This window comes from Otolemur garnettii, unplaced genomic scaffold, assembly GCF_000181295.1.
Source record: "Otolemur garnettii isolate 467f Iridium unplaced genomic scaffold, OtoGar3 scaffold00032, whole genome shotgun sequence".
Lineage (NCBI taxonomy): Eukaryota > Metazoa > Chordata > Mammalia > Primates > Galagidae > Otolemur > Otolemur garnettii.
In genome coordinates this window covers 15,431,328-15,443,368 of record NW_003852427.1, presented here as the reverse complement: position 1 = coordinate 15,443,368, position 12,041 = coordinate 15,431,328, and the positions used below count along the sequence as shown (strand labels likewise).

The 12,041-nt window shown below is 35.5% G+C and overlaps 1 protein-coding gene across 1 annotated transcript in view; it reads left to right on the top strand.

Moving 5' to 3' along the window:
* Window positions 1–9,881, top strand: part of LOC105886952 (phospholipid scramblase 4-like) — a 19,497-nt gene extending 9,616 nt beyond the window's left edge. Inside the window, exons 4-7 of the mRNA XM_012804934.2 lie at window positions 788–1,014; window positions 7,512–7,667; window positions 9,031–9,189; window positions 9,834–9,881. Of these exons, the coding sequence (XP_012660388.1) occupies window positions 788–1,014; window positions 7,512–7,667; window positions 9,031–9,189; window positions 9,834–9,881 (590 nt within the window). The remainder of the gene's footprint in view (window positions 1–787; window positions 1,015–7,511; window positions 7,668–9,030; window positions 9,190–9,833) is intronic.
* Window positions 9,882–12,041: the final 2,160 nt, after the last annotated feature.

Sequence of the window (12,041 nt, the reverse complement as noted above, 5' to 3'; positions counted from 1 at the left end):
TGTGCACTGAAGTGCTGACCAATTCGTTCCAATTGGGTATTGCCTACCTGTGCTCGTTTCTCGTTTTTGTGATGTGTCACTTAGAAGAATGGTTTCCAGTTCCATCCAGGTTTTCACAAAATATACTAGACTGGACTTTGTATAACTGAGTAGTCCTCCATGGTATGGATATACCATATTTTATCAATCTATTTATATATTGGTGAGTACTTGGGTTGTTTCTATGTCTTTGCAATAGTGAATTGTTCTACTGTAAACATTTGAGTGCCTGTATCTTTTTTATAAAATGACCTTTTTTCTTTGGGTATATAGCCCACAGTGGAATTGCTGGATCAAATGGTCGGGTCTACTCTAATTTCTCTGAGGTATCTGCATACAGTTTTTCATAGAGGTTGTACTAGTTTGCAGTCCCCTGACAGGGCTTAAGAGTTCCTTTTTCTCCACATCCATGCTAGTGTCTGTTGTTTCAGGACTTATTCATATGAGCCATTCTCACTGGAGTAAAGTGATGTCTCATTGTGGTTTTGATTTGCATTTCTCTAATGATTAGAGACACTGGACAATTTTTCATGAATTTATTGCCCATTAGTACACATCTTCAATGAACTTCTTAAAAGAAATGTTTTGCATTTCCCAAGTTACTTTTGAAGGACATGGATTTTTCTGTGCTCTGAAGTTTTAAGCTTTATTTTGCTTTGAATGCCCCTAAGTAATATTAAACAGGAACTTCTGAAGGCCCATTTTAACTGATTCTAATTTAAGACGACATTCTCATTTTCTTTCATAGTGACAACAAATTTTGTAGCCAATAATAGATATGATGTTAAAAACAACCAAAATCAAGTGATTTACATCGTAAATGAAGATTCAGATAGCTGTACGAGGAACACTTGTCCCTCACTAAGGCCCTTCGTCCTCCGGGTCACTGACGGCACGGAGCAGGAAATCATGACAATGCAGAGACCTTGCAGATGCTCCTGCTGCTGTTGCTGCTGCCCCTCAGCCAGACAAGAGGTCAGAGAATGCGAGTCTAACCCATTGCTCCTTTCTGATTCAACTCTTCATGGCATGTTTGTACACCATGGAATACTATGCAGCCATAAAGAAAGATGGAGACTTTACTTCCTTCATGTTTACATGGATGGAGCTAGAAAATGTTCTTCTTATCAAAGTATCTCAAGAATGGAAGAAAAAGTATCTACTGTACACAGCCCTATTATGAAACTAATTTATAGCTTTCATATGAAAGCTATAACCTTATTATAGCCTAAGAATATGGGGAGGGGGGAGGAGGAGGGGAGGAGTGGATGGGTGGAGGGAGGGTGATTTGAGGTATCACCTCTATGATTTATCTTAACAAGGGTACAAGGAATCTTTCTAAAAGTAGAATACAAACATGTTAACACAATAACTAAGAAAATGACATGAAGGCTGTGTTAACCAGTTTGAAGAAAATATTTCAAATTGTATCTGAAAACACCACACTGTACCCCATGATTACATTAATGTACACAGCTATCATTTAATAATTTAAAAAAAAAACTACACAGGAACGACTTTCATTGGCCTTGCCAGTTAAAATGGAAAAAGATAGTGGGAAGAGAAAAAGCCAATTGTCTCAACTAAGGAAACTCACAAAGGGCTTTCCTTGTGAGTTCATACTCTTCACATGTTGGTTGGTGGGTCAAGCACAAAGTAGGGTTGTTTATACAATTTATGAGATTGACCTTAGTCACATACATTTATGCAAATATACCTACGTAGCTAGGTATACATAAACACACTTTTAGAATTGTTAGGGATTTTTGAGACCTTTACTTATCCATCCTAGCTTATATCTTTCTGTAGATAGAGAGTAGCTCAAAAGGTTAAGGGCCACAGGGGTGCCACACTTGGCAGTAGATAGCAAATGTGCTGAGTTATAAGTTTGGTTTCTCTTTTATTATCTGTTCAGTTCCAGAAAAGTTATTTGTTAAAGGGAACAGAAAAGCACTTTTAGAGAGAGGTTAACCAGAGTTTGAATTCTAGATATGCCACCTACTAAATTTGTATAAATCCCTTAATCTTTTTGAAGTTTAATGTTCTTATTCATAAACTGGGTAGAACGATACTTCATAGGATTACTAGGATATTAAAATGACATTTTAAATAACAGAATTTACAAAATATCAGTTTATTTACAACTCTCTCTGTGCCTTAGTTTATCTGTAAAGCAGAGATAACAAAGCCATTCATATGATAGTTTGATTATTGCAAGGTGAAGTCAGTTCCTGACCACATTGCCTGGCAAGTAGTACATGCATAGGACCCAATTAATATTCTCTATTGTTCTCAGATATCTTACTCCTTTGTCATTACTGTTTTTGTAATAACAGCCTCACAGTTGAAGTGAATCTCTACCTCTTGTCCTCAACCCTTTTAGATATAGCAGGCATTTTTCTTCATATTTGTGAATTGGTTTTTTTTTTCATCAAAGCCCATAATGTAAGGCAGCCATGATAGCATAAAAGAAATCAAAGTTGCAAACTAGTCCCATTTATGAAGTTTTATCCCATAATTTTATCTAGGTTTGTTTTATCTCTTCAGTTTTACTTGTATTCACTTGTGGGTATGTGAGTGTATAGTTTGTGCAGTTTTATCAGTTCTCAATCAATTATCAGTTCCATCATTTGCCAGATGAAATGCAGTTTTACCGATTGTATGCCACTGTAATACAAACCCCAAACTGTTCCATCATCACAAAAATCCCCTCTTGCTACCTTACCCACTTTCCTATCTCCTCTTCGTCCCTAACCCCTCCTAGTCACTGACCTGTTCTCCATCTCTATAATTTTGTCATTTCAAAACGTTATATAAACAGAATCATATATGTAATCTTTTATCATCCAGTGTAATTACCTTGATATTCAGACAAGTTTGTACACATCCAGTTGTTCATTCCTTTGTATGTCTGAGGAGTATTCCATGGTATATTTTTTAAAGTAATTTATTTTTTGAAAGTTCTGATTTTTATCTCTTAGGCTTCACATCATAGAAGCTAACAGCTATAGGTAGCTATCGAATGTGTGTGCTTGTATATAGGTGTGAATTTGTATGTATGAACAATCATATCTTTATCTGACAATTCCTGAAGGCCCTATTTCCTGTGTAACCCTTTCTGTAACTTCTTAGGAAAGCATATGTGATGACACCAGAGAGATAGTCAATAAAATTGTACTTAAGCTTTTAATGCATAATTTAATCATCATGAATCGTTTTTAAAATTCATATTAATTTGAGAGTAGAAATGATTGGTCTCATTGTTTGTGTTTCTAAGGTCAAGTTCAAGTTGTTGAGCATTTCATCCCGGGGGTGTGCTGTCCACCTTCACCATGTGCCCATCAGGGGCGAGCTCTCCAATCCCCTTTCCTTCTCCCCTTTTCCCTTTCCCTCTTTCCTCCTCCTCCCACTTGAATATACTCATGTTATTCTCTTATAAGGGCATGGAGCTGTTTTTCTATTGGTTTCATATTAGTGTTGAGTACACTGGATACTTGCATTTCCATTCTTGTGATACTTTACTAAGAAGAATGTGTTTCAACTCCATCCATGTAAATGTAAATGATATAAGGTCACCATCCTTTTTATGGCTGAGTAGTATTCCAGGGTATACATATACCACAGTTCATTAATCCCTGCTGTGTTGATGGGCACTTGTGTTGTTTCCATGTCTTGGCAGTTGTGAATTGAGCTGCCAATGTCCTTCTGATATAGTGGTTTATTTTCTTCCAGGTGGCTACCTAGTAATGAAATTGCATGAACAAATGGAAGGTCGGCATTAGCTCTTTGAGGATTCTCCATACTTCTTTCCATAGAGGCTATATCAGCTAGTAATCGCACCAACAGTATAAAAGTGTTCTCTTCACATCCATGCCAACATGTGCAGCTTGGAGATTTTTGTCATTTGGGCTGTTCTCACTGGAGTTAGGTGATATCTCAGGGTGGGTTTGACTTGCCTTTCTCTGATGATTAGGGACAATGAGCATTCTTTCCTGTGTCTGTTGTCCTTTTTTCTATCTTCTTTGGAGAAGGTTCTGTTCAGATATCTTGCCCAGTGCTAGATGGGATTGTCTGTTCTTTCTTTGGTGATTAAGTTCTCTGTAGCTTCTAGGTACCAACTCTTTGTCAGATTCATAACATGCAAATATCTTTTCCCATTTTGATGGTTGTCTATTTGCTTTGATTATTGTGTCCTAAGCTGTGCAGAAGCTTTTTAGCGTAATTAACTCCCATTTTTTAAATTTTTGCTGTTGTTGCCATTGCCAATTCTGTCTTCTTCATAAAATCTTTCCCCAGACTGATATCATCTAGAGTTTTTCTGATGCTTTCCTCTAGGATTTTTACTGTCTCCTGTTTTAGTTTTAAATCTGTTATCTATTATGAATCATTGTTTTATGGATTATACTCTTATAATAGTCATTGAAATATTCTGCTTCTACAGACTACCAACCAAACTTCTTGGACTCCATCTGCTTTCATTAACTAAATTTTAAACATACAGGTCTATGCAAATTATTATATCAAATATCAGATGAAATTCATCTATACAAACTACCCATAATATGATTGATCCAGCATAACATTTCTCTAATGACTACAATTTCCAGATTTATTATTTCCTTTTCATATTAAGCATTACCAAAGACACAAGAAGTCCACAAGCTATGTCGTTAGTTATTATATAAAGACATATTTGGTTAAATCAAAGAACCAGTACATGGCATAGTGTGGCTATTCACCTTATCATTAATCTTTTCTTTTTAAATGAACAGAGATATACATCTCTACAATAATTGTTGAGAGTTCAATATCTCACTTTCAATAATGGATAGATAAGTGAGAAAATAAAGGACTTAACTAATGCAATAAACCAACTAGTTAGATGTAGTACAATAAATAATTGTACTAATACAGATTACAGTATCAGATCTAATACAATAAATATCTGACTAGTTGGTTTATTGTATTATTACAAAAAAAAGGATGGGTCATTTTTTTAATGACTCATCATATTTTGTAAGTGGTAGGAGTTGTGGGTCTAGTTACAGTCTTTTACCAATTATCCCAGAAACATTTATTGAATAGGGATATGATGTTGTTTGGTTTATTGTAGATCGGATGGTTGTAAGAGGCTGGTTTCTTTCTCTGAGTTTTCAATTCTGTTACATAGTTCTGCTTCTCTATTTTTGGGCCAATGCCATGCTGTTTTGATCACTGATGTCTCCAGATTTGTTTTCAGTGCAAAGGATTGCCTTGACTATACGTTTTTTTTCTGGTTTCATACAAAGCCAAAACCTATTTTTTTATGTTCTTCAAAGTCTGATATTGGTATTTGAATGAGAATTACATGAAATCTGTAGAATGCTTTAGGTAGTTTAGACATTTTAACAGGCTGATTCTTCTCGGCCAAGAGCATGGTAGGTTTTCCCATTTGTTAATGTCTTCTGCTATTGCTTTTCTCAGGGTTTTATGGTTCCCCTGTAGAGATCCCTCATCTCTTTTGTTCAATACATTCCTAGGTATTTAGTTTTCTTTGAAACTACTGTGAGGGGTATCACAGCCTTGATTTTCTTCTCAGCTTGGTAGTTATTGGCATGTACAAAGGCTACTGATTTGTAGATATTTATTTTATGCCCTGGGATGTTTCTGTATTACTTGATCACTTTCAGAAGTCTTGTGCTTGAGTCTCTGGGATTTTCTAAGTATAAGATCATATCATTGGCAAAGAGTGAGTGTTTGACCTACTCTGTCCCCATTAGAAGACCAGTAATATCCTTCTATTCCCTGACTGCGTTGGCTAAAACTCCCAGCACTATGTTGAATAATAGCAGTGTAGTGGACGTCCGTGTTTTGTTCCAGTTCTACTCCGTTCACTATGATTTTGGCTATGGGTTTGTCATAGATGGCTTCTATGAGTTTTAGATATGTCCCCTCTATGCCTAATTTCTTAAGTTTTCTTATCAGAAAAGGGTGAGGAATTTTATTGAATGCTTTTTCTGCTTCTCTTGAGAGGATCATGTGGTCTTTGGTTTTGCTTCTATTTATCTGGTGAATTGCCTTTATAGATTTACATTTGCTAAATCAGCTTTGCATCCCTGGGATGAAACCCACTTGATCTTGATGTGTAATTTTTTTTAATGTGTAGCTGTAATCTATTGGCTAAAATTTTGTTAAGTATTTTTGCATTGATATTCATTAGTGAAATTGATGTATAGCTTTTTGTAGTTGGATCTTTTCCTGGTTTTGATATCAGGGGGATGTTTTCTTCATAAAAGGTGTTGGGGAGGTTTTTTCCTTCTCAATGTTTTGGAATAGTTTCTGTGGTATGCCTAATTTCTTTGAATATTTGATAGAATTCTGGTGTGAAGCCATCTGGTCCTGAGCTGCTGCTTCTTTTTTTTTTTTTTTTTTTTTCAGGAGCTTTTTTATTATTTCTTCAACTTTGTGCTTGCTATTGGTTTGTTCAAGAGATCTTTCTTCCTGGTTCAGTCTAGGAAAAGGGTGTGATTCCAGGTATATTTGTCCATTTCCTCCACATTGTCAAGTTTCTAGATATAGAGTTTTTGTAGTAATCAGATATGATCTCTGGCATCTCTTTGGTATCTGTGTTTCCCCTTTTTTCATTTTTGATTGAGGATATTAAAGACCTTATTTTTCTGTTTCTAGTTAATCTGGTCAAAGGTTTATCAATTGTGTTTATCTTTTCAAAGAACCAACATTTTGTTTTGTTAATTGTCTGAATGATGCTTTTGTATTCCTTTTCATTAATTTTTCTTTAACTTTGTTTTTTTATTTTCTTCTATGTAAATCACATGTTAATTTTTAAATAAGATGTTAATTCTTCACAAATGCATATTATAAAGATAATTAGCTAAATAGGCTAGTGAGCAAATTTTCCAAACTCTCTTAATATAGCTATACGCAAACCTTGTTCTTTTCGTAATGTACCATATTCAAGGAGCATCTTTTCTCTCATGTGTTGTTATAATTGTTGTATCTGAGGTGTCAGTTTTACCCAACTTAAAATCTGAGAAGTTAGCTTGTTACTGTTTGATTTATTGTGTCTGAAGACTTGTGACTCCTAGATCAAAGACTAAGGGCATTAAAACTGCACAGCAAGCAGCCTGAACCTCAGTATGTTTCTGTAGGTTCATTGTGTAGGTTCATTAACACAGAGAAGCCCAGGTGATGTACCTTAGAGACACTGTGCTTGGACAACTGACTACAATACAACATACATCAATTAAGGCTGCTATTTATCTCAAAGGAAATGTGACCTTATGCCTTGTGAGAACTCACTGAAATACATTCATTAAGAATGAATGGTTAGTTTGGGTGAAATGGAAGATGTTCTCTCTTAGCAATAATTTCCTGAGTCTTGGGGGAATACAAACACCTCTATATGGTGTATCTGTGTGTACATGTATACACGTGCATATACCATTCTAACCTCTGTGACTAATTATTTGCAGATGGAGGTGCAATGTCCCCCTGGAGTCACCCTTGGCTTTGTTAGTGAGGATTGGAGTTTGTGCCGGGCAGTTTACAGCATTCAAAATGAGAAGAAAGAGAATGAGATGAGAGTGCGTGGACCATGCATGGAGTCTGGTTCAGTGACTGTTTATGAGGTGAACATATGTAAATAGGATTTCTTGGCTATATTCTTTCTACATGTGCTAACAGACTTCAGAATGATCTGATTTTAGACTTTTTTTCCCCATGTAAATGAATAAAGTAGCATGAGGAAAGAATTACCTAATCAGTTGGCATACAAGCATTTTAAAATTATTGTTAGTGGATTGCTTGATGTTTTTGAACATGTGAGTTCCTCTTTTATGATTTCAGTGCCTGGTAAAAATAAAAAGAAGCCATTTACAACACTAAACCTGAGAATAAACAGCTTGATATGACTCATTTATTAAATTTTTGGCTACATTTAATTAACAATTTTGTCCAAGGATTTCCAGGATAGGATTATAGGTAAGTTCTGTGGAATGCAAGTGCACGACATGTCACAAGACTTATAAAGCACTCCCAAGGTTATGCAAACTCCTTACTTCTATGATAGGAATCTGTCAGCATCCTCAAGAAATAGGATAACACTGGTAGCATGGAAACTTATCATAGGTTATAACATTTTCTCAAAAAAGAGAAAAATCTTTTTCTTTTGTCTTTGTCTCATTGCTTACAAAAGGACTATTCATCATCCTAGGACTCTTAGAAACGTAATGCTTAGGAAGATTTCCTAGACTTCTTAAAAGAGTATTTTCAGAATGCGTTGAGATTTCAGCAAGATTCATCATCTACTAAAATTGCTTATTTGAATGTTTCCTGTGATATCCAATAAATTTTTCTTAGTTCTCTTTTTATATGATTATATCATTAAGCATTCCCTATTCACAGACCAAGTCAGGTGACCCAATTGCCAGGACAAGCTGTGTGTGATCACTCCCACTGTCAAGTGACTGTAGAAGTTGGTATTTGGATGTTTTCCCTGTGAAAAGCATCAGATCCCCCTTTTATAAACTGAGGCCCTTCGGTATATTAAACAGACAGGGTGGATTTGACTTCCAAGAGCTTGAGTGATGTGAAAAGCACAGTGCCTCCCCTGCATTACTCCTAGGTTTTTCTAGATTGGAAGTGACCTCTTACTAATCTCTAATTCCCATCCTTTGCTATGGCAAGAAGAATGTTTTTGTAATCCATTCAAATCCTACTTTCTCTGACAAGGTCCTCTGAAAACTCACTTGAAGATGCAGAAACAGCAATACCCTAAGAATTATAAGATGTCCCCGAGCTGAACTGTTAACCAGCTGTAAAGAAACTTAACCCTTCTTGCCTGTAATCATCTCCTATTTGACATGATGTGGTTACCGTATTCTTTTCTTGCATTGTTTGCATAGTCTCAGTGTAGACCGCTTCTCAGTAAAACATGAAAATATGTACTCGAATGCCTTTTGATCACATGACCTCCAATACTTGTCATTCTAGGTCACATCCCCTGATGGTGTATCCCACATTGGCAGCATTATTCGGAAGTGGCGTGGTATGTTATCTGAAACAAGAGATGCCGACCACTTTGACATTCAGTTCCCCTTGGATTTGGATGTGAAGATGAAGGCCATGATTTTGGGAGCTTGTTTCCTCATTGTAAGTTTTTTTTTTTTCAGTTATGCTAAGAGACTTGTTCTTTTTGATAAGCAGTGTAATGTAGTAGAAAGGTAATAATTTTTGAAATGAGGCCAGCTTCTGTTGGTGCTACATACTAGTTTCATGTTTTGCAAAAGGTGTTAGTTTCCTCTTCTATCAAGTTGGGACCAAAATACTTACATTTTTCAGGATTATGACTATTAGCTATCATGTGAGTACAATGGCTAGGTAGGTACTTAGAAGATCTGAGGTATGCCGTGGGTGTAATTGCAATCACTGCCTCTATTTATTATTCTCACTAAATAAAAATGCCTATGATTCCCTAGGGAAACGCTCCAGCCAGTGTCCTCCCCCTCTTTCTTAAGCCTCTCTTTCAGCGTTGTTCTTGGTGCTGTGCCCTCCTCAGATTGTTATGTTTGTCTTCCTGGTAATGATGAAATATAGCTAATCGGTACAAAATGTATAAACCACCAGTTTTAAGTTTGCAATCGCTGTTCTTTACATTTAATTGTCTTCAAAAATATTTCATTAGATTTAGTTATGTTAAACCTGAATAGGAGGTCCCCCTAATTAATTATAAAGGATCATATTGTATAGCTTATACTTGATTATCTATCTATAAAAATCTTTTTTTCTAATTTCAGGACTTCATGTATTATGACAGTCCTCCATTTCCGCGTTCATCAAAATAGAAGCATGGGACAAATCATCAATTACTACTAATAAAAAAACTAGAAAGGCTGTGACTATAATTTCCTGCTTTGCACATTATTATTATTGAATATTAGCCTTGACAGGGAGGCTAAGAGTCTGAATGAGAGAAAGACATATGCTATCGTCTAAAGACATATGCTTCTGTGTACGTGGTAGACTAGAATTCAGCCCTATGACTCATATGTCAAGTGCTATGAAAAACTGATACCCTAAAAACATGAAATGAAGAAAACTGAATCCCTGAGCACGCCTAGTAATAGGTAGTAAGATGATGGGCTTTCTAGAACAATCTTTGTTGGGATAAAAGAACAGGGCTTTTGTCTTTAACCCTCTCCTACATCTCTCTCAATCAGCATGTCCAACATGCTTGATTTCATGTGAATAAATGATACTCTTCTTCTTTAATAATAATAATAAAAAGCAGACAGAAACATGTTTTATTGTACCAGGAAAGTTTACTTGTGCACCTGCATCAAAGCCTCGATTGGCGAAACTTGTAAAAGTTTCACTGGGAAATTTTAATTTTTATGAAATAAAACATGTATATTGTTGATCTTAACATTTGTATTTTCCAAGTCTGTTTTCTTATTTACTGGGGTGAACAATCAGGAGGTGCCTACCCATGGGGGCAGGATCAGACTCTCAGGAAGTGAGCTGACCAGAGCCAAATGCAGTCAAGATGTCTGGGCAGATTAGAGACCTCAGTGTTCTGATAAGAAACTTGCCTTTAGTACATAATACATCCGTACACTTAACACACAGCCTCTCTTGGTCACAAATGCCTCATATAGAAAATGTGTGTGTCAGAATAGCTAGATTGCCTGTTGTACCTGTGTGGCCTATTTCATGTGACACAGAGGACACAGTTGTTTTTCTTTCAAAAAGACCTTTGCTAGTCACCAAACTGTTCTAATGGCTAAGATTGGAGTTATATGTCTAAATTTTGAAATATGACCCTTTGGTAGTACTTTATAAAAGTTAAAGCCTCCAATTCTGGTGTTGACTGATACTCCTTTGCTGCTTTCTATTCCATGATGGGTAAATACGTACCTCCCCAAGGTAATAAAACCCAGCTAATACGCTAGTTCCCTGCAATCTCAAGCTTATCAGTCAACATTTGAAAGCCCAACGATAAAGTATCGGCTGTACTTGTTTGTGCTGATTAATTGAAAGCGTCATGTGGGGGTGAATACACCCCTATTAACTTGCCTCTATTGCACATTAGCGTCCTGCATGTGTGTGTGTGTGTGCGATGTCTCATACAGTTATGATTTCTGTTGCTTAGAACAATAACACCTGGGCGATATTTTTATAATACAATTCATGTTATAATTTCTGTAGTTTTTAGTGGCATTTCATTGTGTAAAATTGATCATGTTGATAAAAAGCAATAGCCAGTATGCAAATGGGATGTTCTTCGTCTGTTCTTTATGACACAAACACCGAGTGTTCTTAGACGGGTTTCTTCTCACATGAGGGCCTCAGCCCACATTTGTTTTGGAAATGAAACAAATATGCTCCATTTGTAAATTATATTCATCTTTTCTTGGTAAAGTCATTTTACTCAGTTTCTTACAATGTTCATCTTTATATGGTGCTACTGTTTTTTGTTTCATGTAAAAGCTGCTTTAGAAAATATGAATTGCCTTATATTTACAAATGTGATTGCAATCTTAGACATATCCTTCTATATACTTATATATTTAGTGTGAGACATGACATTCAAAATTTCTGTATAAAATTTTGTGGTATTAGCATATCTATGACAGCTAAAATTTTTCTTCCTTTAAAATAAAAACACCATGTGCTTATAATGCAATTTACATTATAATCTTTATCTTTCTTAAAGGCATTTCATTGCATAAAATTGATTTAAAAACTAAAGGGCTATTTTCTGAAACTTGTGCTTTTATACTTTCTCATATTGCTTGTGACTTTTTAATACATATGATTAATAGAAAACTACTGTTTTATTTTTGACTTGTAATTGAATCTTTGAATACATTCTTCAAAGGTATTTTTGAAGTAATTTTCGTTATTAATTAGTATGTTTATCCAAGGTCCTTGCTTTGGTATATAAATTTAATACTATTAAAGTCATTTATTTTAGGGTCGCTGAGTAGTGAGTTTTCTCATAG